Source organism: Trichoderma atroviride, chromosome 3, assembly GCF_020647795.1.
Source record: "Trichoderma atroviride chromosome 3, complete sequence".
Classification (NCBI taxonomy): domain Eukaryota; kingdom Fungi; phylum Ascomycota; class Sordariomycetes; order Hypocreales; family Hypocreaceae; genus Trichoderma; species Trichoderma atroviride.
Window position 1 is genome coordinate 973,529 of NC_089402.1, and position 25,988 is coordinate 999,516.

Genomic DNA, 25,988 nt, shown 5'->3' on the forward strand with positions numbered 1-25,988 from the left:
CCCATATCCGTTCCACAGCGCCACTTTCGCCCTTTTTTTCCCCGCGTAAAACGCCGCAAGACACAGAGGCATGCATGCATATGCACGTCTTTCTTTTTCGTGTCTCAGGCCATCTCCATCAAAACCTTCATGCACGTAACAGCCCCGACTTTTTTTCTTTACCCATCCCTGGAAAGCTCGGGGGGGGGGGGTTGGACTCCTTGTGTCTCAGTGTCATGCACGTCATGTTTCTACTTTGCTTACATTGTGTTCCTAAATTTCTTGTCAAAGCGATGATAAGACTATGTAGCGTAAAGTTTTACATTCGATAGATGTGTGAAATGTGAAATAGATGATTGACTATTCACTATTTAAGCCGCCGGTAGAAATAGAATAAATATGACTATTGCAATAAGATGTATTTATAAAACGCACATCACTTTTTACACAGCAAAATAGAGTAAACAATCAAATGTAACACACTTATTCAGTCCCCCATTCGGGTTCACCATCTTTCAAGCAAAGATGTATATATAATATATAATATGTACATATACTCCGTAGTTTGTGTGCGTGTTCGTATCTTCTGTGTTGTGTTGCGTGTGTTTTACCAAAAAAAAAAACCATAACCATACCATCGTATTTCCCTTCCATTCGAACCATTTACGCTTCCTGTTGATCCGCGTAATGCATTACTCTTCCATAAAAAAGAAGCAGAATAAAAAAAAAACAGAATGGTACTGATAAGAAGAAGAAGAAGAAAATCAAATCCGTGCCAACGCCTGTCCCTTGCTGTGCCTGCTAAATCTTTTTTGCTTTGCTTCTGCTCTGCTCTGCTCTGCTTCCTCACTAATGCTTTGGGAAAAAAGCTCTCCCCCCTCCCTAAATAGTTGTTTTGACCCGCAGGCCAAGATGCATTCTAAAAAGTTACTTGTGGAAAAGAATATAAAAAAAAATTGAAGAGTGGAAAAGGAAAATGGTTCAATCATGCGAATTGGTAGCTCTCGCTGTGGTGTCTTCTGCCGTCAGGCCCTGCTCTCCCCTTTTCGTGCAGTCGGTTGACCCATTCTAGGACCGTCTCGTAACACAGCACATATTGCTGTAGGCTCTGAACCATGCTGATTCTCTGCTCGCGGAAGTCTTCTACCGTCTTTTGGATCAAGTCGAGCGAATCGTCTTGCATCCAAGACAGGTCGAGGGTTGGGTGCACCTCAATCTGCCTCTCTTCAAACCTTGGTTGGTGGTCCAGATCGAACTTGAAGCTCATCTGCCTATTCGTCATGGGGGAAATGGCATCATCCAAATCCATCAGCATGTCGGCTGTCGGCGCTTGCACTTGTGGCTGTCCTCCTCCCGGCATGTGGGAAAGTCGTTGGCGTTTCATCATGTCAATCACACTGTCGACAGTGCAGAAAGCGCCTGTCCGGCCACATCCCGCAGAGCAATGGACCAGCATGGGACGACTTGCGCTATCAGCCTCGGGCTCGTCATACCAAGTAATCGGCGCAAGGCCATTAGGAATCTTGCTGGATCCCATAATCGAAGCTGTCTCAACGGGAAGAGCCGCCCGCTGCATGACGTTGGCGAGCTCCACCAAAGCAAGGAGGTGAGATGGCTGAGCTGGTGTTCCAAAGTCGGGCCATGAAGAGAAATGCAGATGCGTAATCTCCCTCATAGGTGCAAAGGGGTGGGCAGAATGACTGAGTGCAAACTTCCGAACGGTGACAAACGTGTCAGGCTGCGCTGGAGCAGGATTCGTCGCAGGCGCCTCGAGAGTGGTGGTGGTGTTTGCTCGTTTTCGGCTAGCCTCACCCGATGGCATCGTGTTTTGTGTCGTTGCAGTATTAGACTTATACTTATCAAGGTCGAGAGACGCCTTCTTCTCTGACATCTTTCTCAGCTGAATGGGGCCGAATTCTCGATCATTCCAGTATGTGTGGCACTTCAATTGGCCACCTTCAGATTCGGCTGTCAACATGATGATGACACGCACGTCTTGTTCCCAGACAACCGACCAGAAATCCTAGTGAGGTACAACAGGTTAGCTACTACGAACAATCTTTTTTATCCCATTCCTACAAGATGATGCACTACGCTCTAATACTTACCTCAAACGTGGCGGGCAGAGGACCCTGGCTTGCAATATATCTCTTGTTGCTTCTGGATGCGGTAAGATGACTGGCGTTGATGTAGTCACAAGATCCCTCGGGCTTGTTCTGGAGCTTGACGCGGGCATGTTCAAAGGGGAGAATGTCCTTGTAGCGGTTCTTGCCGCCCTTTTCAACACCGCAAAGCTGGACTCTGCCGTTCATGGCGGGATTGTGGGACGGATTGTTCTCATTGAACGCAGCATACGCATTCTGCATTCGAGTCTTTTCATCCTGCTCAATCCGCAAAAATCGATCCGACACCTTCTTGCCATGGTCTGGTTGGTCTGCGGCATCGCGAAGCCACTGAGGAAGCTCCCCTGGCTCAAGCCCCTGTGGCCAAGAGACGTCACGCTGGCCTACACCGTCTGCAAGATCCATATTCTGGCGAATATTGGAAAAGAAAGGGTTCTTGGTCGTAGGAAGCATGACGCCGCCAATCACAGGGGCAAGACCGCCGCCAATGGGACCGGGCCCGCCGTTTGATTTCGATGAGTCGCTTGATGAATTGTCGATCATATCGGGATTTGTGTCCAGCAGTCCCTGGAAGCCACCCCTGAGGATGCCCGTCTCCCCCAAGAAGCCCTCATTGGTGAATTTTTTAATCATATTCTGGGCGGCGACCGTATCGCGGTTATCTGATGAACGGGCATCATAAACGATAATCCAGGATGCGTCACGCCAGGTGCTAAACTTTTCTCCTGCGGCGTCGTTGTTTTGGAACGTCTGCTGCAACTTTTCGGTGTTGTACGTCGCTCGCTTCAACAGAGTGGTGGGTATACATAGGTTAAGCGCTCCCCTAATTCGAGAGGCAGCGTAGTTTGCAGAAGAGCGTATATCGAGCAGTAAAACGCCGTCGTCGTCTTCCTTTTTGATAAGCTCTTTGAGAGCAGCGGCACTAATCATGGACGGCTGTCCGGGCTCCAGCTTGGTAGGCATGGTGACTGATCTCCGGATCTCCGACATCTGGGGTGAAGGAGGCTCGGGTCGGTGCTCCATTACAGACAATCGAGGATCTCTATCCTCAGCTCGGGTCAATGTCGTCCGGCTTTGGGCAGGGTCCATGGGTCGCGGGGACTCAAACCTCGGGATGCTACCTGAGAACTGCAGGGTGGGCAAGGATGCTTCAGAGTTCCGCTTCGACTCAGATGACATGTAGGCAGAGTCCTGGAGGCTAACCTGGTCAATATCCATGCGGCTAGGTGGTTGATCTCTGGCAGAGCTCAGAGCTCGAGGAAACGAGCTTTCAGAGCCCGTATCGCTAGCATGCGTGTGCCATCTAGGTGCGTGTGGGCGTTTGGGAGCTGAGGGCTGGATGTAGTGAGAAGTCGACAGGGCAAACGAGGCTCCCCTGTTCAAGTCAACCTGCCGTCTAAACGCCTCGTATTCTTCAAACCCCGGGTTGGACTCGAGGGTGATTGACTTGGGAAGAGCAGCCGCAAAGGACTTGACCGAAGACGATGCCGGGCTCCAGTTGTTGTTCCCCAGGCCAGAGGATTCCCGGGGATCGTGGGCAGAGTCGTTGTTGACAACCAGGCCAAAGTAGTTGGGACTTGATGGGCGTATCTCAGGTCGATGCGGGGACAGCTTGGGCGGGTGGTTCTGGCCAACGGAATAGGGAGACGAGATGGGCGTCGTCGACATGCCCCCATTCATGCCCGCGCGAGATGACAGCGAGAGGGAATGTGAGTGAGAAGTGATGGGAGCGTTAGTCTTTAGTGTGTAGTGGACAGGCGTCCTGTCGCCAGCTCGAGAGTCATGCATGGCCTGGGCCTGATGGTCAAGTGGAGGCGTCGATAGCATCTACGATGGCGGTCATCGGCAGCTCAAGAGGGCTTCGAGCCAGGTGGATGCCGTGAGGTGAAAGCGAGGCAGAACAAAGCGATGATGAATGATTTTAACAGAGGAGTTTGGAGCGCTTTTCTCTTCGTGGTGCCCCAGCGTCCCCGTAAATGGCGTCAAAAGTCAGCTAGCTCAGGGCCGGTACTGCTCCGAGTCGTTTGCTGCAGTAATGTCGAGTGGAATCTGGAAGATGGATGAAGACTGATGAGTGGCAATCGTAGATCCGCGGTGGCTCTTTAAATCGAACGTGGTGGCAACAGAGCCGAAATGAGGGTAATAGAAGAAGGATGTGGCGCCGGTGTCTATAAACAGATGTGCGAGCACCCAGGGTGGTGAAAGAGGAGCAGCAATGATGACGAGCTGAGATAATGGCCGTCTGCCGCAGGATCTAGATGGTGGCCGGCAAGACAAGAAGAAGCAGATTGACAAGACAAGGTAAAAGGGGGGGTCTTGGAGAAGAGAACAGAACGATGCTTTGCATATGAGGCGGGAAAAGATGGAGCAGAACCGAAAACAAGAAAGAAGAGTGAAGCCGGGAGAAGGCCCAGAACTTGGTTTGAGCGGCTGCCAGTCCGTCTCGGCAGATGCGTCGTGGGCAGAGAGAGATTGGATGAAGGGGGCAAAAGAACGACTCTGGAGCTGCTCGTGTTGCAGAGCCCTTCAGGTGCTTCTGGATGGACCCAACGTGCTGGTGAGGATCCCACCCCGGGGGGCTTTTTCGTCAAGATTAGCGCGCAGAAAAGAAGGGGTTTTCACCATGAGAGAGGGTGAGGGTGGGTGTGGGATTTGGGGCGGGCGGTGGGAAAAAGGGAGACGAGACAGCCAGATGCTTGCTGGTTGCTAGCACGAGTACCGGCGAGTACACGCCGCAGAAGCAACTGGACAGAGGGCCTGGGAATGTGTGTGGGAGGGCGACAGGGGCCGTCGAGGTACTGCAAGGTACCGCGGCGCAGAGGAGACGGGCGACGGTGCAGCGCTGGTACGTGGCGGTACTTGATGAGGAGTGGATGCACCGACTCATCTAGTGTGTCTACACGGCGCTGGTATGATTCTGATGATGATGGATGATGATGTTGACGAGGATTGCTGCAAAAGTGGCAGCACGGAACAAGCAGAATGTGAGCAGAGGCTGAAGGGTTTTGCGGGCCTCGTCTGCACTACGCAAGGCGTGGCAACGGCCTGGTGCTGCCACTTCCAGCGCTCCAGCGCTCCAGCACTCGTCAGTTACAGTACGTGGCAGAAGCTGCAGAGGTACATCGAGGTACCTGAGCCCCCAGGATGACGGCGGTGGTCCGGGGCTGGAAGAGAAGAGTCGCTGGACGCTGATCGCGTGCGGTAGGGATCGTCGCTGGCGGAGAGCACAGAAGGGTCTGGGCCGTGGTTGTGGTTTTGCAATCCGGTTTACAAGGACAGGATCCGCGAGATGGGGGGGGTCGCATTAACCTGACCTGACCTGTTACCTGGCAGCATTCAATATTGTTTGCTCTCATGGTACATACAAGAATCCATGTTGAGAGAAGACATGGACGCTGGGCTCTCCATTTTTCTTCCATCTTTTTCTTTCTTCAGAACATGTCTTACAGCATGGCATTACAAGATTTGTTCTTGAAGCTCCTCTGTGTCTTTCTGTAACAGAACATGACGCTCAAGAGAGTTACCGAGAGAACGATACCGTTTACCTATTTGCGTTAACCGCAGCCTCGATAGAAATCAATCTCATCGACCCATCCATTCCGATACGGGCGCCTCCTCCGTCCGTTAGCCAGTTCCCCCGTCAATGAGACGGCAGCAGCGTCAAGCATCTCGAAAAAAGAACAAAACGCTGCAGCCACCGTCTCGCTACAGTACGGTACAGGCACACGCGGAAAAAAGCTCCCAGGCCCTCGTCTACCGTCCAAAGTTCCCAAAAAGAAAGGGCCCCACCACCATCGTCATTGCGGCGCCAAAAGCCCAAGAATCCCCGCTAAGACTCCCCCCCATAAGGTCCCCGTAAAAAAAAGCGCCCCCCCCAATCCACAGCGCCAGGGCCAACCAGAGCGCGGGTGGCGCTGCCGCAAAACGTCACCGGCCCCTTTGAGTCTTGGTCGCTGGGAGTCTAGACTTTGGCAGCCCCAAAAGAAAAAGCGGCTCCGCGATACTCCGTGTCTCTGCATCCCTGTCACGTTGTACCGCTGTGTATACGCTTGCGATGCTTTGACGTCCAATGCATTTCTTTTTTCGGTAGTCTAGCTGTTCCCCCGTGGATCTTCATCGTTGCTTCAGAATGGCACAAGGCATTGCTGGCTCAACGGACGTTTTCATCCGGGAATTGCTTCAGGAGCAGGGCCTTGGTTGTAATTCATTGCGAGCCTCCACGCATACTAACTCGTAGATCCATTTCATCCAACCACCAAAGCTCTTTATCTCCACTGCCCTCCATCGTAACCAGCACACCGAAAGAGCACGAAAAAGCAAGTGCTGCAGCTAAGCATCCCGTACTCGTGCTACGATTACTCTCGTCCAGGGCTAGCGATTGATAATCGTGGACTAGAATTTCCGCTCCATCCATCCACCAGCGGGTGCCTGCCGCGGAAGCTTGATTTGATTCTCTGTGCCAATCCAATGCTCTGCAGCTGCAAATTGCCGGCTCGTCACGCTCACCTCATACACGCACAGAAGCAGAAGCGAATTGTCATGTCGCACAGGAAAAGGAAAACTAAACACGCGCGCTCTCGCCCTGCTGTGCTGTTGCTGCTCCCGTTCCCTGCACTGCACTGTATTGTAGCTTATGAAGCAGAAGCACCATGAATTTAGCACCCAGCAGGCCCGGCCACGTTATTGCGCGGTACCTCGCTGTACTTTTGCCCGCGCTGTTCCCAATTCCCTCCTCTCCTCCAAGACAAAGGCGCCAAGGCGAGCGGCCAGCTGAGATTTAAAAACGGGGGTACAGCAAAAGGGCAGCTCTCCTTTGGGGTATGACGTAGCTGTCTCAAAACGGCATAACGGCTGTAAGCGGCGCTCTGTCCGCCTTCCTAAACGGTGCCTGCTAAGAAGAGAGGCATCCTCAATGGAAATAGAAAAGCAGACCACGATGCCAGAGTCTGCCAAATTACTGCTGGGCGCAGCACAAGTGGAAATGCATAGCCGCAGGGAAAGGGGGCCGTCGAGACGGTCATGGACAGGTACGAGTGTCAAACCACCGCTGCAAGTAGACTATCGATAGCAGTAGCATGAATATCCATGCACCCGCTATGGAGAACTAAACACACACGAAAAAGCTACACACCACACCCTCCATGTTGACTCTCTCCCTTTGGCAGGCCTCGATCTGTAAGGCCTTGTCTTGTGCGGAGTGTTCGGAGCGGTACGGAGTCCTTCGATGCCATTGACAGCTCCAGACCACTGCCGTTGCTCCTTCTCCCGCCTCTTGCGTTCCAGACTCGTCCATCCGAATCATTCGGCGTCGTATGCCGATTCCTGTGAGCACGGAACTTGAACCCATCTCGCCGCTCATCTCAATCTTACACCGGATGACAAGGCCAGCTGCCCACTGGGTTTTTTACAGTAATTACTAGACTTCGCCCAAATGCCCTCACGACCAGTCAAGAGTTGCCAGTTTTCGTGTGCCCCTGCTCGAGGGCCCCTCATGTGCCGTCCACCAAGACTAAGGATGCATTGCTGAGATGACCCCAGCAGAGCTTCGGAGCGTGGCTAACCTTTTGCAAAGTGCTGTAGCCTCAGGTGTCACAGCATCCCTCCTACTGTATAGCCAGAATTAAAGTCTCCGAAGAGGCAAGGTCAGCAGTCCATGTATGTAATGGTACCACGTCCAGCTTCTACACGATAACAGCTCATCGCCTATGAAACCTCAAATTACGAAGCAAAGGCAAGTCCCATAGTTCAGGAACGTCGTGCATAGCCTCATCTCTCTAGTAGCGGTAAGAGCGGGTAAAACGGGCACCCGGAACCATGGTCAATGTGTCTCAAAAACTGCATCTTTTTGCTATCAAGTAGACGCATAACGAAAAGATATTCCGAATCTTCATTCCACGATTCATTGGTCCTACTACTGTCATTAGTCCTTTCCAATACTATTGGAATTAGTAGTTAGTATCAGCAAGGGGTGTGAACCCGAGATTTTCTCTCAATTTTGCTTTCCTGGCCTTCTGGCCCTGCTTCAGCCTGGCCCGATTCCCGAGTCACGCAATCTCTGTCGGGTCACGCAATCGCCAAAACACCTTTTCTTCCCCACAACGTCTCGTGAGGTCTGGGTACACGCGAGCAGCGATCCCAGCGGGATTGGGATACAAAATCCTGTCTTTGGGGGTTCTAGGCCCTCTGAAGATCCGAGACCGCGAAAAACCCGAGGCCTCGTCTGTAGAAGCCTGAGACTTGAGTGCATTTTCATTTTTCAAGATTCTTGCAAGGCTGACCTCAGCTTTTCGAGGCACTACCGATGTGATTTCAAGCCTTCACTAACATCTTATTCATTCCCGCCGTGCAGGGCACAGTGATTGGCCTGTGGTCACTGGATCCGATCCGTGTTAGCGGACTTTATCAAAATAACGTGGCAGCACCAGCAAAGCAGCACGTTCTTTTTTTCTCTAGACGCACAGAGCCACTTGGACTAACAATAAGCACCCACGTATTCCCGCTAAAAAGGCAGCGGTTAGATGCATCACTGTGCTTGAGGGGGAGGGGCCAAATAACGCACGCTGCTGCCCTGCCCTGTTGCTGACGGTTCTCTCTGGTAGGAGGTAGTATTCGAGAGTTGGCTTTGGGATATCTCAGAGAAACTCGGCTCCACAAGTTATTCTCAATACGTTGGATATTGGGTATATCGACCCTTTGTGGCAAAGTTGCCACAGCACTTGGCATGATGCCCGTCAATACGACTTAATACATGTACACATCACCATGAGCATCACGCACGCCCCATATACCGGTCTCCAGAAAAACGGAGAAGTGGGGTGACTCCGGGCAACTGTGGCTTACTGTAATGAATTTACCTCATCCGTGCTGTTCTCAACTGATTTCTAGCTTCGGATACTTGCTCGTAGCCTGCAAATATCATATTAGTGCAGTATTTCGTATATCCTCATCTTTGTTAAATACACAATCTTACTCAAAAGGAATTGATTATCAAGACAACACATCTTCAAGGCCCACAAAAGCTGTTGAAAAAATATAATTGAGGCTTCTAAAATAAGAGCAGTCTCCACGCCTCGGCTACATCGTGCCTTGCATATCGTTATTAAACATGTCGTAGCTCAAAATCCGATGATGTCTATGCCATATCAACTGACATGCTCCTTTCATTGAGATCTGCCACACGGATCAGCGGAAGTCGAGGCTGTGTCTGGGACAAAACGGTAGATCACTTGTAGCGGGCGATCATGGAGAATTTTCGTGTTGCGTCTGAGCAGTACGGATCGGACCGAGTACATTAAATGCGCTTGTTTTCATGGAACCAGATTGGTTGTCCAGAGTCCGAATTAAAGTGTTGGACTTTTGTTTTACTGATTTACCCTATACTTTTTTGGCCCAAGCTGCTAATTTAGGAACGGATGCCTTATAAGTCTCGGCATTGTATAATTGCTATTTTCCCTCATCTTCAATAGCTGTAGGTTCTCTTTCACATACTGCAACTGCAGATCTTTCATCCGTCGAAATGGAATGCTACCCCAATTCCCCAAATATTTCACACACCAATCTGATAAGATAGGCAAACAACATACATACATAGTATATCATCTGCCTATCAAATCTCCCCCCAATTCCCTATGCCGCCAAAACCCGCCAGGGCGCGCCCTATTTACAAGTACACTCTTTCTTCGTCTTCTACACGCGTATAGCCCAAACACAGTACGCCGTTAACAGATAACGAACCCCCTTTCCCTAGTTTTGCCCCAGAAAAAAAAAAACCATTCAGATAAAGCCGTTTTGGCGCGAAAAGAACCAATTTTGCGGAGGCGCCAAATCCCCGCAATGTAAGAGCTTGTGGTTCTACTTAGTCATCGCCCGATTGTATGAGGGTATATGGAGAGGGGGGGAGTTGAGGTGCGGTTTGTTGGAATAAGGGCGCGATAATTGGGCTTTTATGAGAATTGAAGTTTCCATTCCCAAGCTTCTTTGTAAAGATCTGTAAACATCGTGAAGACTACGGTAGAACAAGGCCATACCCGGTAACAGCCAGTCTGAGATTCAATGTAAGTTGCTGTACACGAACCTCTCTCTCTTCCCCTATCAAAACACTGATACGACAAAAGCCTCAGCCTCATCCTCACCTTCAAAAAGTGTTCAAAGGGAACTAATAGAGTAAAGAACACTTCAATCATGTCTCAATCCCCAGAAGACCGCCTCAAGGCCCGCAAGCCCGTTCCCACGCCCGTCCCGGCATATCTCCCAACTGCCGGATCTCCCTTGAGCGTTGACAAGCATCTCTACGCTGCCATTCAGCAGGCCCCGCGAGTTCTCGTGGAGGAGTTCACCGTGCCCATTCGATCAGGCAGGGCTTGGGAGGCACCGGCCGGGTCGATTATCGAGATAAGCACGCCCGAGGGACCGCAGGTTGGTAAGCTGCGTCATGTTGTTGCCCGTTGTCCTATATAGGCTTCACCCTCCGATATGGTTCCTTATACAAAAGGGATGATATGCACAGCTAACGCAACCCAAAAGGCGACCTCAACATCTGGAACCGCCACAACCCCCGCGAACGCTTCTGGGCGTCACGGACCAGACAACTCCATTCCACACACGTCACAACGCACGACCGCCTGTGGTCCAACCTCCCCTACATGCGGCCCCTCGTCACAATCATCTCCGACAGCCTCGCCTGGTACGGCAAGGACGAAAACGGCGGCCGCGTGCACGACCTGCTCGGAACACGCTGCGACCCGTACATCAACACCGTGCTGTCCGGATCGCAGTACGACTTCCACTGCCACTCCAACCTGAGCCGGGCCGTGGCCAAGTGGGGGCTGCGAGAGGATGACGTCCACGATGTGCTGAACTTGTTCCAGGTTACGGGGCTGGATGACAAGGGGCGGTACTTTATGAGTCCCTGTCCGGCGGAGAAGGGCGATTCGATTGAGTTTCTGGCGGAGCAGGATGTGCTCATGGCGTTGAGTATGTTTTGATATTCCACGTTTTGAAGTGCCATGACCACGTAGTAATGGATCCGAGGCGCTTTGCAAGCAGGGCATTTAGCTAACTGGATACTTTTTCCTAACAGGTACTTGTCCCGGCGGTGATCTCTCCCTCTGGGGCTTTGGAAGCGACAGCGAAAAGGAGATGATCAAGGTCTGCCGTCCCCTGCACGTCAAGGTATATCAGCTCCAGGACAAAGAGCTCTTGCAAAAGAGCGGGTGGAAGCCTGCGGAGACGGCGGGATATAAGGGTATGCATGGAGTCTTCTCTCCGGAAGGAGAGACCGCTCAGCGAAAATAGATGAAATTCGGAGGACGTGTGACCTAGAGTATATAGATGGCTGCTCTTCTTTCGTCTACTAGCACTAGAATAGTTGAAATATTGAGCGAGAGAATACAGATGCTCGTCTCTTGCCGGGCAGTATTGTACGATGCATTTTCATTATTCGTCTGGCACATGCCTAAAGATGTTGAAAGGGCGAATGGGAGCTGTGGGGTTAATACCCGAATAATGGTATAATTCAACTATCCTTACAACTCCAATTCCGTTACTGCCATTCTGTTCTATAAAACAAAACCGAGGTCGCGCGGCATACAATTTTTGTGTGTGTATTTTTGTATGTATTTGCTGAAGAAAACACGACCCAATTACTTCCATAGCTTGCCCAGGGAAACCTCCTTATCATCATGCTTGTTGAGAATCTTGGCCGTTGCCAGCTCAAAATCCTCTTGTGTGACGTGCACTCTCCTCTCACGGAGGGCGTACATGCCCGCTTCTGTGCACACACCCTTCAGCTCGGCTCCAGAGCAGCCATTCATCTTCTCTGCAATCTTGGTGAGGTTGATGCCTCTGGTCAAGTTCATCTTTCGGCTGTGGATTCGGAGAATGTCGGCTCGTGCCTCGATGCTAGGCGGGGGGGAATTCGATCTTGCGGTCGATACGGCCGGGTCGCAGCAGAGCGGGGTCGAGAATGTCGAGACGATTCGTGGCCATGATGACCTTGATGTTCTTGGTGGGCTCGAAGCCATCCAGCTGGTTGAGCAGCTCCAACATGGTTCGCTGGACCTCGGAGTCGCCACCCGATGAGCCCTCAACTCGAGAGGAACCAATGCTGTCGATTTCATCCATGAAGATGATTGAGGGGGCATGCTCTCGGGCCATGATGAAGAGCTCTCGGACCATTCGGCTACCCTCACCAATGTATTTCTGCACCAGTTCTGAACCAGAGACTCTGATAAACTTGCAAGCTGTGTGGTGGGCTACAGCTCTGGCCAGCAGAGTCTTTCCTGTACCTGGGGGTCCGTATAGCAGGACACCCTTGGGCTGGGCAATGCCCAGAGATTCGAATAGCTCCGGGTGCTTCAGACCCAGCTCTATAACCTCCTTGATCTCCTTGATCTGCTGATCCAATCCACCAATCATGTCGTATGTGCTGTCGGGGACCTTTTCTACCATCATGAGCGATACCAGGGGATCGACCGATGACGGCAGCATCTTTTCCAATTTGTAGCTGTCTGACAGCAGTGTGACTCTCTTTCCGGGGGTAAGCTTGGCGATTTCGACATTGTCGGAGACATCGACAACTAGGGTGAGACGATAGTCAGTAGCTGCGGGCAGGTAGATACCTTATGGAGATGACGATGGTGATGACCAACCATATTTGCCTTCGGGATGTACCTTGACGAGAACCTTCTTGGTGCTCATCACTTTGACGACCTCTCCAACGTAGGATCCGGGCTGTTGTAGCAGGCCCAGCTCTTCTCTCAGTAACCGCACGCGGGAATTGTAGTCATTGCGTTGGGCCTCGAGACGGCGGAGGGCAGCTTGACCCTTGAGGATCTCTAGCTTCATCGCCTCGATCTTGTTGCGGTAGTACTCGTCGAGCGCCATCTTGGGCGGGCTCTCAGCGGGGCTGCAAAGGGAGGAGAAGGGAGAATCGATAGTGGTGCTTTGGGGGGATCTGCTGCGGCCGTGATATGCGTCGTCAAGATGTTAATCGTATAGAATGCTGAATGGCAGGGCGTTGCTGCTTAGTGTACAGACGAATTGGGGCCAAGTTGAAGCTGCGCAAGGCTACAGCTGGTGCTCGTAAGCCAGGCGGCCAGCAGGGCGGGCTGTCGTTGGGCAGCGGAATATCCATCTGCCGGGCTCCGCCCGGTCAGAGCTGAGCTGAGCGCTGCTCAAGCTAGCACCGTCCTAACATTGAAGCTTGCGCACCCAATCAAAAGCTAGAGAATGCCAAAGCGAGACTAGCTGAGTGAGGCATGCACGTCAAAAGCCACACCGTTTTAGCCCCAAGCCCAAGCGTCAGTGTGTCCCATATCGCGGGCGCATTTGCATGCTAATGTAAAGGTGTTTTGCGATTGTAGATGCAAGTTCCGCAGCTCTACCCACTCGAAGCCACTCTTTACCCAGATATCTACTGTTCACCGCTACCCAAAATCATCAAGACCTGCAAACAATTTTGAGCGCATAATGAATCCCCATCCTCGTAGTAACCATTAGGTAGCAACCGGCGCCTTATCCTAATCACCTCGTCCATCGTGCCACCGCCAAAGATAAGCACAATGACGTTGTCCACAGCCGCCAAGAGCAGGCCTTGCAGGTCACGAACTCGGAACTGATGATCATGCCAGGCGATAGGTCAAAAATGTCGTGAGCGCGGCCCGCCAGACGGTGAAGCGGCCCAAGGCTGCCCTATTTCTTCTTTGTTTTCGTTTTGCTTTTTTTTGACTCTTCCCCGGTCTTTGTTTTCTCGAGCCTTTCATTGTGACGAAGCAAGGGAGACGCCTGACGCATCTGCTGCATGCCATTTGATGCAAATAGCGGGCTGCGCGTGCTAGTTCATGTGTCATCTTGCAGCAGCTCAGCGCAACTCAGCGCAGCTCCTCCGCAAATAGCACGGCTGAGGCAGCAAAGAGACGCATTCGAAGTCGTCCAAGCCTTGGGCACCGGCGATATACAGAATATACAAGATATACAAGCCATCTGGGTCTATTGCTCGGTAGGCGCTGAGAAGCGACTTTTAGAGTTCCGCCGCTGGGTCGGTCTGGCAAGAGGTGGCCGAGCCTCAGCTACTAATATAGCTCCAGGCCTCATTAGCGCTGCCTGCTGCTGCTGCTGCTTCTACCTCTTCCTTTCTACATCACCACCACCAGATCTTCTTTGACCCTTCCACATCTTCTCTCCGCAACGTGTCTTCTCCCCCATGTCTCTGATGCTACAAATCCAAGCCACCATCATCGACACACACGCTCCCTGATCCCGTGTTCAGAACCTCTCCACTCTGCTAGAGCTCACTAGCCCCATCTATCTAGGCCGCTGGACGACAGGGATACCCTCGACGTCGGACGTTATCTCAGCCTTTTTTTTCCCTTTTCTATTAGAGGCCTGCCTAGCTCTCGTCTAGCAGACGTGCGAAGCTCATCCTCAACTCCGTCGCGGCATCGTCGCTGCTTGCTTCGACCGCCATGGACCCCTCGCAGCAGGACAACGCGCCTCCCGCGCATCGCGCCAGCACGTCCTCTGGCATGATGTCACCCACAGATACACGAACGAACCCGCTGTCCAGACATTCGTCCATAATTGGCGAGAGCGTGCCAGAAAACTATCACTCGACAGACACCGTACGGCGGCGACCCGAGGGATATGGTAGGACAAGCGATACTGTCGTACCCAATAGATTCGGAGGTTGTAGATGCTAACCCGTCAAAGGCACCATCCAGGGGTCATCGAGCATCCGAAGCAGTCAAACCCTAGGCGAGCCTTCCATCGAGCGCCCACAGGCAGCGCGAAACATTCAGGCTGCTCCTGGCCGTTCAACGTCTGCTGCAGGTCCCGAAAGGAGTCAGTCTTACGCCCGCCTCCGAAAGCCGCCATTGTCGCGGCGCACCTCAACGAACACACCACACAAAGGCGCAGTGTTTTCTGCAGATGACGACGCCTACGAAGTCCAGGCAGACGCCGCCGAACGTCGCGCTGGCCTATCGACGCGCCGACGCCAGCCACCTCCCTTGGGACTCACTCGCATCCAGTCGTATCGCAGTGGTGAAGAGGAGCAAGAATCCGAACAAGACGACGAAAATAGTGTAGCGGGAGAAGAACACGAAGAGGAGGAGGAGCTACCGTTGGACGAGCATGTTGATTGCGAATCCGAAGGTGAAATTAGCGAAGCCGAAAGCTTCACCCTCAAAGACAGACAACAGGCCATTAACCAAACACACCCGTTTGGTATTCGAGTCTGGAAGCCTGCGTTGTACAAGAAAGACCGATCGATCCAAAAGTTTGCTCAGGCAGATATTCATTCAACGCCTGGTGGTAGAGTAAGCAACTGGCTGCTCCTTTTCAACTTGGCCTGGACCATCTTCTTTGGGTGGTGGATAGCCTGCCTGGCAGCTTTTGGCGCAATCATCTGCCTTTTGTTTGCTGCTGCGCCCAGCGGCAGAGAGTATGGGAGAGTCCTATGGGGTCTAGCGGGCTATTTATTCTACCCCTTTGGCAAGTTTATTCGGCTTGAAAAGGATGAGGCCTACATGGACGAGGATCAGGACGAAGGTAGAAGCATCTCAGAATATGAACAATGGCAGAATGGTGACCTCGAATACGGCCGGCTGTTCTTTGGACCTGATCGACACCGTTCCATCATCGGCCGCTCCAGGAGGAGCTTGGATTCGGAGGCGCCCAGCGAGACGGAGAGCCTACTAGGGCGAGGGCGCCGCCAGGACTCTAGCGATCTACACCCTCGCTTGAAGCGGAGGCTATTTGGCCGTGGAGAGTGGAATATTGGCCGCATCATCTTCTTCGTCTTCTTCTACTGCCTCATCTCACCCTCCTTGATCCTCGTGTCTGGCATCTGCTGGTTCCTCGTCTTTTGGATTCCCATGGGCAAGGTGACCATGCTGCTATTCGACCACCTCAGGCGACACCCTCTCGCTCTATCCTTTGAGTCTCACATCAGCTACGCTCGAGTAGACGATGCTCCCGACTCATCCATCCTCGTCTGCACCTATCGTGCTGTTGGATCAAAGTACTGGAAGTATACCATTGATGGCACCAACATCTTCCTAATCAACCTCATGGTCGTTGTTGTGTTTGTCATCGCCGACTGGCTCATTCTGGACCGGATCCTAGGACTGGAGATTCTCATCACGTCGCCTGCCTTTTTGTTTTCTGCGGGCTTGCTCTCCATCATCCCGCTGGCATACTTTATTGGCCAGGCCGTAGCATCCATCTCTGCTCAGTCCTCCATGGGCTTGGGTGCTGCCATCAACGCCCTCTTTGCCACTGTTGTCGAGGTTTTCCTCTACTGCGTTGCACTGAACCAGGGCAAAGGTCAACTTGTCGAGGGAAGCATTGTGGGAAGTATATTTGCCGGTATCCTGTTCTTGCCGGGCATCTCCATGTGCTTTGGAGCCCTGAAGCGAAAGACTCAGCGGTTCAACGCCAAATCGGCCGGCGTGACATCTACCATGTTGCTCTTTGCCGTGGTGGGCGCTTTTGGTCCGACGCTATTCTACCAAATCTACGGCTCCCATGAGCTCAACTGCATGGACTGCGAAGATTACGCCTATGGTGGCTTCAACGAAGAGGGCGCTGCGAGGGACTGTCGCCGGTGCTACTTTTCGCAAGTGCCTGCTCTAGACGACCGATTTTATCTCGAGGCCGTGCGTCCATACTGCTACGCGGCAGCCTTCTTGCTCTTCTTCTCATACCTCGTTGGACTCTGGTTTACGCTGCGTACTCACGCTGCCGTCATCTGGAATGCAGAGGTGGAAGAAAAGAGACATGAAGAGGCCATGCACGCGTCGACGACTCTTCGTCCCCCGCATCAACCATCCACGGCCGACGGTACCGGGGCTGATATCCGCGATTCGCATCTCTACAAGCGCATCCTGGGCCAGTCTCTAAAGCAGGTCGGCTTACCGGACGCCTCCCGGCCGGGCTCCACGACTGGCCAGGATGCTGGTGGGCTAAACATGACTCCTCACGTGGTGCCGCCCAAGGGTACTGCTGATGAGGATCAACCGCCCTTGCGCTCAACGATCAAGGTTCCCGGTCTCAGCCAGGTCGACAACAGCGTTCTCGTACGTGAGGTCGCCGAGATCGCAGCCACAGCGGCCACAATTGCCTCCCGTGACCGATATGTGCATAAGGCGTCCAGCACCGGCGTTGCTACACCGCGGCCGCACGGCGCCAGCCGGCCAAGCCACCTCCATGATGTCGAAGAGGACGCCGCTACTGCGGGTGCTGCAACTGCTCAAGCAGGGGGCCATGGAGGCCACGACGCGCCAAACTGGAGCCGCACCAAGAGTACTGTGATCCTGCTGGGGGCCACCATCTTGTACGCCATAATTGCCGAGATTCTGGTCGACACTGTCGACGTCGTGCTGGAAAGCTTTGCCATTGACCAAAAATTTCTCGGACTGACCCTCTTTGCTCTAGTCCCCAATACTACCGAATTCTTGGTAAGCACACAGGGGATCATTCCCACCCAATCCTCTGAACCCGTGCCCACGTTGCTTTTTTTTTTTTTTTTTTTTTTTTTTTTCTTTTGCCTGGGCTGGGCTGACGCTAATTGAATTTGTCTAGAACGCCATTTCTTTCGCCATGAATGGAAACATTGCACTATCGATGGAGATTGGCTCCGCATATGCTCTCCAAGTGTGCCTGCTTCAAATCCCTTGCCTAGTACTCTTCTCGGCTGTCTTCCCAAACATCCCGGTAGGAGGTGATGCTGCCAAGTATACGTTTTCTTTGCTCTTCCCGCAGTGGGACTTGGTCACCGTCGTCCTGTGCGTATTCCTGCTCAGCTACGTGTACGGCGAAGGCAAGAGCAACTATTTCAAGGGCAGCATCCTCCTGCTGACATACCTTGTGGTGGTGATTGGGTACTACTTCAGCGGCTACACCGAGGGATCCATGGGAATGCAGCGGTTCGACGTGATGGGGGCCGATGGCAAGTATCAGAAGTTTAAGACGATTGGCAGATCAACAAACGGGAGAGCGTTCCAAGTGATTTAAGCCAAGACTGCGGGGAGCTGCAGCAGCAATTTTTTCATCTCGTTAGTTTGATAAAAAATATCCGCCAGGGTCGAACGACAGGCTGCATTCGTCAGGTAGTCTTGTTCGTCAGTGTTACTTTGGCTTTTCCATTGCTCTGTTCTCTTTGCCCCAATCAGCTTTTGGGAAAGTGGGTGCTCCATCTTGCAGCGTGGGTTACCTGCATGCTTTTTCTTCTTCTTTTTCCTCTTTTACCTTTGTTGGAAGGGTAAACTGCCCGGGGTATTTGTCTTGTTTTGCAGAGCCGGCATGTTCCTTTGAGCGAATCGGGTGCATTTTCTTTCCTTCTTTTTCTTTGCTCAATTTTCTCTCGTCACCACTACCTATCTCATACCTATAGCATGGCTTATTTGAAATTGTTCCACGGGATGGCAGGCTGCACGGCAGTTGCATGTATTTGTGTAATACTACCCAACTTAGGCTGAGTCTCATTTTTATGGCTGTTTCCTTTTTTTTTTTTTTCCTTTTCTGTCTTTAGTGTTACGCGGCAAGCCTGATGTGGCATGAAGTCGACAGATGCATCTATACGAAAAACGAAAATCTCTTGTCTTGTTAACATTTGTACTACTGTGTGATTCCCGGCATATAAAATACCACCATGACCATCATGGCTGTTAAAAGTGTGAATTAATATAAATCCCTGCATGAGCCGCGTGACCATGTGCGTCCTTCACTCTCACTCTCACTCACTTTCTCTCTTGAAACATATGCCTGGCCCATCCGGAAGACGACGGCAAGCTCTTCAAATCCAAAACGGAATGACAGCCGCCCAAAGATGGCAGCAGCATGTTCTAGATTCTAGATCTTTCTCCACCAACAAGGTGTCAACTATACACATACAACAAATACACACATGAAGTTTCCAGTCTTTTTCACTAACGCGGGAGTCGAACGTTTAGCTCCCGGAGACGCAAAAAAACAGGGTCCTGGCTTTGCCCGAATAGGAAGCGCAGTGCATATCTTGCATGAGGACCCTGGATTGGGGTGGAGCGAGAACATGCTCTACTCGGTATCAGAAAATGGCTTTACTTTGGTTGTGCCCCTTTGCTATTGCTGATACTACAACTAGTGAATGAGCTGGTGGTCTGTTAGTGCAGCTTGAATGAAACGGTGTTTACGGAGTAAAATAGAGTAAAAGTATCTATATATCTACATGTAGATGGAGAGAGAGAAAACACGTGGGAGCAAAGGAGATGATAGATAGGTAGGCATGTAGTATGTGCAGGTAGGGCTATAAGATGGTTTGTTTTACCGCAAGTTCGCCCAGCCCCATAATTCGTGCGTCCGGCATCGCGATGGAGCGATATGTCGTTTTTACGGTGGTGGCAGTAAGTAGTTTGGAAGGGCAAAAAAAAAAAGGAACAAGGGGGGTTGGGTTGGGATGGATCGCTCAGCTGACTATCTTAAAATTTCCAAATCTTTGAACCCCCTTCCCTTTTTTTTTTTTTTTTCATCTCTTTCTCATACTCCGTGACGATGCTAGGCGGATGGAGGATGGGCTGCTGGAGTTTCCCTTTCCGGACGTGAGGAATCCGCACATACCGATCGGGGGCTGTGGATTTTTCTGGTGTTTGAACTTGGACCCTGGCTTTGTTTTTTTTTTTTTATAAGCGCCTCTGGTTTGTTAGTGGGAGAGAAAAAGTCGTGTCAAAGATTGGATCCTTGTTTGATATTACTCGATAGTTACTACTATTAGGTAGTAGTGATGATCAGCGTGTAGTAGTAGATGTTACTCCGTTAAAGGATCATAATAAAAAACAAACGATTCGTAATAGACATACCGGGTGTTGCTGCCCCCTGTTCCGATATATGCACATACTTTGTACGGACGATGGGTAAAAGTGCCGAAAGCCAGGGGTAAATATGAGAGAGGCAGTGACATCTGACAAGCCGGAGCTAGGATGGGCGATTAAAGTTTTTTTTTCTTCTCTCAGTCTTTTTTTGTGTGGTTCATGGGTATGACCGCCGGATCGTGCTCCGTATGAGCTCCGTATGATATACTAGTAGTAGCAGGTATCGTGAAGTGGATTTTGGGGGGGAGGCTGGGTATATAAAGCTAGAGAGATGGAATGAGAATTGGAAAGGGGCGAGCGTGAGCGTGATTGCGTATCTGTCTGTCTTGTCTTGTTCTTTTCCTGCTCTTCTTCTTCTTCTTTTTTGAGTCTGAGCAAAAGAAATACGCCGGGAGTTTTCTGTTTGACAGCTGCTTCCACCATCTTGAGTGCCAATTTCTGCCTTTATATATCAGCATTTTATATCACAACCACAGCTTCACATACAGACAGACGGACAGATATACATCACCTCATTAGAAGATATATTTACGGGCCTTCACCGGGTGCAGCTCAATGCCTGCAGTCGAGCCCATCCTGACCGAAATCTCCGCCTCGACGTCGCCAACAGTCACGTCGCCGTCCTCGCCAACAGCCACGGTCACGTCTCCAAGCGACCAGAATCTCGCTTCTCTGGCGGGTATCGACAAAGGCAGCCAAGATGAGAAAAAGCGTGCAAGTGATGCCACTGCGGTAGTTGAAATCCGTCCAGATGATGATGTGGAGGCCCAGCGCGAAAATGAGAGCCGAGATCAAGACGAGCTGGGCCTTTCTATTCCGGCGCCTGATACGAGCAGAGATGCGTGGCTGTTCCTGGGGGCGTGTTTCATGATGGAGGCCATGGTATGGGGTAAGCTGAATGAGTAATGCCTAGTATTGATATTAGATGTGTGCTGATACGAGCAATGGACAGGCTTCCCATTTGCCTTTGGCATCTTCCAAGACTACTACCGCACTCATCAGCCATTTGAAGGCTCGTCCAAGACGGCCATTATAGGAACTTGCGCCACGGTAAGCATTGACAATCCTTCTTATGAAATTAACAGACGAACTGACTCTTGCTCCAGGGCATCATGTATCTCGACGCCCCCCCTCGTCATTGCCCTCGCCCGCCTCTATCCCAAGCAGGGCCGCTTCAATCCCACCATCGGCCTGCTCATGATGTGCGTCGCCCTCGCGCTGTCCTCGTTTGCCACCAACACGACGCATCTCATCCTCACGCAGGGCGCGCTGTACGGCATCGGCGGCTCCATCGCCTACAACCCGTGCCTGATGTACGTCGACGAGTGGTTCGACCGCCGCAAGGGCCTGGCCTATGGCTTGATGTGGTCCGGCACCGGTCTTGGGGGCTTCACGATCCCGCTGGTGCTTGAAGCATTGCTCAACCGCTATGGGTTCCGGGCCACGCTGCGGATATGGGCCGTGGCGCTCTTTGTCCTGACGATGCCGCTCGTCTACTTTGTGAAGCCGCGTCTGCCGCCTTCAATGACTGCGCACATCAAGCCCCTGGACTGGAGCTTCATGAGGACTCGCGTCTTTGCCATATACCAGCTCGGCAACGTCATCGAGGGCATGGGCTTCTTCTTGCCGGGCATTTTCCTCCCGACATACGCGCAGGATGTTCTCGGCGCGGGCTCTTTTGCCTCTGCGGCCACGCTGCTGGTGCTCAATATCGGGTCAGTCATTGGGCCTGTCACGATGGGGACGCTGGTTGACAGATTGCACGTTACGACGTGCATTCTGATATCAACCGTAGGCGCTGTTTTTGGTCTTCTTCTTCTATGGGGTCTAGGATCGAATATCGGCATTTTATACGTCTTTAGTCTTGCTTACGGCCTCTTTGCCGGGTCTTTTACAACTTCTTGGCCAGGCATCATGAGGCACGTCGTCAAGGTGGCCACTGCAAGGGACAAGGCAGCCACTGCTGGAGATATCGACGGCGTCAGCGTGAGCAAGTATGATCCTCTCATGGTGATTGCTTTCCTGTCGATTGGCAGAGGCGTGGGAAACATTATCGCGGGCCCGCTGAGCGAGGCTCTGATTAAAGGTATGCCGTGGCAGGGCCAGGCGACCGGGGGGTTATGGGAGCGGGTATGGCGTTTTGATTGTGTTTACGGGTGCTACGGCTTTGGCGGGAGGTGTGAGCTTTGTTGCGAAGAAATTGGGATGGATGGAATAGATGGGTTTTGTATCATGGGCTTTGACTGTTGAGTTTATATAGATGGGTATCAATGTTGCCACTCAAATTGACAATTACAGCGTATCAACATGGTTTTGTAAATTTAACAAATGGGTGACTGTCTTGCTTTCACTGCTTTCTGATAATTACAGACAATACGATTATAGGTTGTTCTGACAAGTACGTCACGCCCGCCTAGACTCCAGCGTCTCTCCTGATTGACCTATCGGTACTAGGAAGCTCATATACTTAATGAAGAAAGCTGCAATTGCAGTTTTTTACTTGTTCATTAATGATTCTGTTATATCTGCTGCCCTTGATACCTCTGCTACCTGCAAAGTTCTCCGTATACGGCAACTTTCCTTTACCCAGCACAACTACTCTGTAAAAAGCGAGGGTATTTTCTCAGCAAGCCATTCTTTATCAATCTTTGTCTTGCAAAGAATCTCCTCTTTGCTTCCCTCCATAGGTCTAGCGCCCTTCTCATAAAGCAGCTCAATAGTCTCCTTTGGAAGCTCAGATTCCGTCATTGCCTTGTACAGCAGCTTGCTACCAAACTCTCCCATCAACATGGGCAGAGGACCCATCTCCAACATCATTTCAATATATTCTACGTGTTTATAAGTCACTGCAGCTCTAAGCAATAGCGCTTTGAGAGACTCTTCTTTTTTTGGATCAGTAGTCGTCTCAAAAAAGTCTCGGATCATGGTCTTGTTGTCAGTCTCTACTGCGTAATCAACAACCGTCAACTGACCGTCGTCTTCGTTTCCAAAACTACCACCCCTTTCAAGAAGCAACCGGACCACAGCTGTGTAGCCGTGACCTGCCGCTTTTTCGACAGGCCCCTCGAGCCATTTATCACGTTCGTTGGGATCGGCGCCGAGGTCTAAAAGTAACTGGGTTGCATCCAAATCACCATGGAATGCTGCCAGGCTCAGCAGCCCGTCTTCAAATAGTCTTTTAACGCTGATATCAGCACCCATGTCGATAAGTAGCCGGAGAGCAGCGCCCTGCTCATTGCATAGTGCGCTGAAAATGGCATGGCCAAGCTCAGCAGCCCCCAAAGAAGTATTCAGGATGCTGGGCAACTTGTTCATCAATTCCACAGCCCCGAAATACGCTGTAAGTTCCAACGCTGTAATGATCGTGGCATGGCTTGCTCTAGAATCGCCGGCCTCGTAGAATTGTACTTCGGACATAACCTGAGCTGCGTTTTTTTGGTATAGACAAAGTTACTAATTGTGATGTATAACGTACAGACGTTTGTGATTGTGGTTTCTGCTTCCGGAAATCACTGTTGTCGCATTTGGTCAAAGTACTCTTGCTTCGTATAATGTACTAATCGTATGGCATCGCTCTCTTCGTCGACAGTGACCAGTCCGTGGCAACTCGAGACTATGAGATCAACTTCCGGGACGCTGTCATCATCAAACTCTTGTGGGACACTGCCGCTATCCAGTTCCATATGCACTGCGAGAGCACGCTGAAGCTCTATTTTTTTAAGTTGTCTCTTTGCATGGCAAAGCCAAGACAAAGCACTTGTCGCCAGATGACGAAAACCTGGTTTTTGCTCCTTGATCCTCTTTATTGTATCGTCATAAACGGCTCTTAGCACTTCGAGTTTCTGATCTTCCCTCTGATCCTGGCTTCTTTGCTGGAATTTTTTCAATGATTGCTTCATTTCCCTTGGTGTGACCCTATCTTCCAGAGTGCCGAGGTAGAGCTGTGCTAGGAGGAACCTGTGCCAATTGTGAGCGCATGATTTACCAGCATCTCTATAGAGGGTTGGGTACTAACATTCCTTGAGCAATGTTCGTAATATCTGACTTTATTTGCTCTTTTAGATTGATATTATCGTGAACAAACTTGGGAAGTATCGACATGTGACCATCGAGATACTTGTATATATCGTCCCGGCTGGCCACAACATCTAATGAAATGCATCCTTGGAACACATTTTTTATTTCTAAAATTGGTCGTGAGGTTACGAAAATCTTGGCGTTGATTTCTTTCTGGATTTTGAAGATTTCAGAGAGAAATAAAGGTCGTTCTTTAATCCGGCATTCGTCCAATGCATCAATTGCGATGAAGACTCGGGAGAAGGTTTTGACAACAAATTGCAGAGCACTTGCAATTTCATCCAAGGACGGCAGGGTTTTCCTGTAATAATGCTTGTCATGGAGAGATTTCACAGCTTCGGGTCGCGACGATTGAGAGAAACACAGCTGTCTCAGGAGACTTGCCATGAGTTTATCAGCGGTTTGTTGGTCTTGGCGCTTGAAGATGTAGTAGTTATACGCAATACCGACTGTTGCACCAGGTATACCGGGGCAAAACAACGTTTGCTTATCCGTCGATAACCAGTCTTGATATTCCTTTGAGTCGAGGAGCCATTGCCCTGTGCCCTGTTGACGCCTGGAAAGGTAGTCGTTTTGTTGGCTGCTGTAATTGGAATCCGCAAGCCAGTTTAAAATCTTGAGGTCCTCCTCTGAACTCATTCGGGATCTGATATCTTTCACGTTTGTCTCAATGTTGGCTACAGTGTCTCTGACTATAATTCCATTAGGACCAGCTTTGCCCTCAAGTTCTCGTATACGGGGGTGGACAACCTTGCGTAAGGACCTCGCTAAGTCTCTGTTCTGCTTCCACTTTGCTTGGAAGAATGATACCGAGGAGGTCTTTTGCATACGCACCAGCTGTCATTGCCGCAAAGCCTTGCCACTCTTTACTCTTATGGGAGTCAGAGTAATCGCATATTCCGCCTATCACCAAGCAAGGAAAATTGTTCATCAATCCTGCCGCTTCCATCTCAAAGCACAAGACATCTTTTTTCAGCTGAAAGCTTGTCTCAAATAAGGGCATCTTTCATGACCTGGTTCGCAGAAGCGATAAGGCCGTAGTGAACTGCAGGGTCATCTTCATCTTCTGTACGCTCGCAGCGTAAGACCAAGTTGGATTCGTCCTTTACGCATACTGCCGTACAACCTCCCTCGTCGTGGACTACCTCGGGTCGAAATAGCATGTCGCTGGCTGTCTTTGGACGTCCAAACAACTTGTTGAGTCTCTTTCTTGTTGCTAAAACACTTTCAATGTTTTCCTTGAGCTGATGACCATCGAGCATATATCTGGTCTGCAGGCTTGCTACCGCCGAGCGTAAAACGGCTGGAGACTGGTTCAGAAACCTCGTGTGCTGGGAGGCTTCTCCCTGGATCGTCTTTCCAAAGTCATATTGGAATACGCCTCCGTTGCCAGCCGAGGGTGCGCTGACCCCCAAGCGAATATCGTGTCTCTTGCTGGGGGCACCGCCGCCAAGACCGACGAGAAGACCAATTCTGATATTGGGAAACGTTCGTAGTAAGTTGGTCGCTACGTTGGATGCAGAGGCAGTTCCGTATTCCAAGGGAAGAACAGCAATGGCAACGTTGTGCTTTCCCATAGAGCCTAGGATGCAGTTGTTGGAGTCATGTGACGGCTGGTCTTCTAGCGGTGCATGCTGCTCATCAAGAAATGCCGCCGCCGCAATCTGCTCTGTAGAGAGAGCGCAGATCCATCCAACAGTGTAGTTTCTGGGGTCAGACATTGCATGCCCTTGCTGGTACAAGAGAGCGAAAGACGAAAGAGGCGTAATTTGGTCAATCAAGTGCGAAATCGGCCCGGCGTTGAGTCTACAGCGCCGGGCAGGGAGCGCAATAAATTAGGGACATTCATTTTCATCAGCTCTGTTTCGCATATTAGGGTTTTCTCTGTTTTCATTCCCTGCCGCGTACGCATGTTCATCTCGTGATCCTGATCTCAGCCCCCTCCTTGATCCTACGGCTCTCC

General features: G+C 51.1%; 10 protein-coding genes across 10 annotated transcripts; 3 read left to right on the forward strand and 7 right to left on the reverse strand.

The window, feature by feature from the left end:
* Positions 1–357: 357 nt before the first annotated feature.
* Positions 358–5,528, reverse strand: TrAtP1_005537 (uncharacterized protein). The gene is made up of 2 exons (XM_014089246.2): positions 2,088–5,528; positions 358–2,002 (listed from the first exon to the last, which is right to left on the reverse strand). The coding sequence occupies exons 1-2, from the start codon at positions 3,927–3,929 to the stop codon at positions 965–967; spliced, it is 2,880 nt and encodes a 959-aa protein (XP_013944721.2). The 5' UTR covers positions 3,930–5,528; the 3' UTR covers positions 358–964.
* Positions 5,529–8,504: 2,976 nt separating this feature from the next.
* TrAtP1_005538 (uncharacterized protein) lies at positions 8,505–8,825 on the reverse strand (the record flags this gene model as incomplete). Its single annotated transcript, XM_066112756.1, has 1 exon — positions 8,505–8,825. The coding sequence occupies one exon, from the start codon at positions 8,823–8,825 to the stop codon at positions 8,505–8,507; it is 321 nt and encodes a 106-aa protein (XP_065968841.1).
* A 747-nt stretch (positions 8,826–9,572) lies between these two features.
* Positions 9,573–11,544, forward strand: TrAtP1_005539 (uncharacterized protein). Its single transcript, XM_066112757.1, has 4 exons — positions 9,573–10,156; positions 10,272–10,521; positions 10,626–11,075; positions 11,182–11,544. Exons 2-4 carry the CDS (start codon positions 10,284–10,286, stop codon positions 11,394–11,396), a joined length of 903 nt encoding a protein of 300 aa, XP_065968842.1. The 5' UTR covers positions 9,573–10,156; positions 10,272–10,283; the 3' UTR covers positions 11,397–11,544.
* A 199-nt stretch (positions 11,545–11,743) lies between these two features.
* On the reverse strand, positions 11,744–11,959 carry TrAtP1_005540 (uncharacterized protein; the record flags this gene model as incomplete). The annotated part of the gene is made up of 1 exon (XM_066112758.1): positions 11,744–11,959. The coding sequence occupies one exon, from the start codon at positions 11,957–11,959 to the stop codon at positions 11,744–11,746; it is 216 nt and encodes a 71-aa protein (XP_065968843.1).
* Positions 11,960–12,002: 43 nt separating this feature from the next.
* Positions 12,003–12,986, reverse strand: TrAtP1_005541 (uncharacterized protein; the record flags this gene model as incomplete). Its single annotated transcript, XM_014089245.2, has 2 exons — positions 12,003–12,679; positions 12,752–12,986. The coding sequence occupies 2 exons, from the start codon at positions 12,984–12,986 to the stop codon at positions 12,003–12,005; spliced, it is 912 nt and encodes a 303-aa protein (XP_013944720.2).
* Positions 12,987–14,566: 1,580 nt separating this feature from the next.
* Positions 14,567–18,116, forward strand: TrAtP1_005542 (uncharacterized protein; the record flags this gene model as incomplete). The annotated part of the gene is made up of 3 exons (XM_066112759.1): positions 14,567–14,747; positions 14,811–17,560; positions 17,685–18,116. 3 exons carry the CDS (start codon positions 14,567–14,569, stop codon positions 18,114–18,116), a joined length of 3,363 nt encoding a protein of 1,120 aa, XP_065968844.1.
* Positions 18,117–20,280: 2,164 nt separating this feature from the next.
* On the forward strand, positions 20,281–22,216 carry TrAtP1_005543 (uncharacterized protein). Its single transcript, XM_014089242.2, has 3 exons — positions 20,281–20,837; positions 20,901–20,998; positions 21,055–22,216. The coding sequence occupies exon 3, from the start codon at positions 21,146–21,148 to the stop codon at positions 22,196–22,198; it is 1,053 nt and encodes a 350-aa protein (XP_013944717.2). The 5' UTR covers positions 20,281–20,837; positions 20,901–20,998; positions 21,055–21,145; the 3' UTR covers positions 22,199–22,216.
* A 327-nt stretch (positions 22,217–22,543) lies between these two features.
* Positions 22,544–23,365, reverse strand: TrAtP1_005544 (uncharacterized protein; the record flags this gene model as incomplete). Its single annotated transcript, XM_066112760.1, has 1 exon — positions 22,544–23,365. The coding sequence occupies one exon, from the start codon at positions 23,363–23,365 to the stop codon at positions 22,544–22,546; it is 822 nt and encodes a 273-aa protein (XP_065968845.1).
* A 92-nt stretch (positions 23,366–23,457) lies between these two features.
* TrAtP1_005545 (uncharacterized protein) lies at positions 23,458–24,869 on the reverse strand (the record flags this gene model as incomplete). Its single annotated transcript, XM_014089241.2, has 3 exons — positions 23,458–23,905; positions 23,964–24,717; positions 24,776–24,869. 3 exons carry the CDS (start codon positions 24,867–24,869, stop codon positions 23,458–23,460), a joined length of 1,296 nt encoding a protein of 431 aa, XP_013944716.2.
* A 145-nt stretch (positions 24,870–25,014) lies between these two features.
* TrAtP1_005546 (uncharacterized protein) lies at positions 25,015–25,746 on the reverse strand (the record flags this gene model as incomplete). The annotated part of the gene is made up of 1 exon (XM_066112761.1): positions 25,015–25,746. One exon carries the CDS (start codon positions 25,744–25,746, stop codon positions 25,015–25,017), a length of 732 nt encoding a protein of 243 aa, XP_065968846.1.
* Positions 25,747–25,988: the final 242 nt, after the last annotated feature.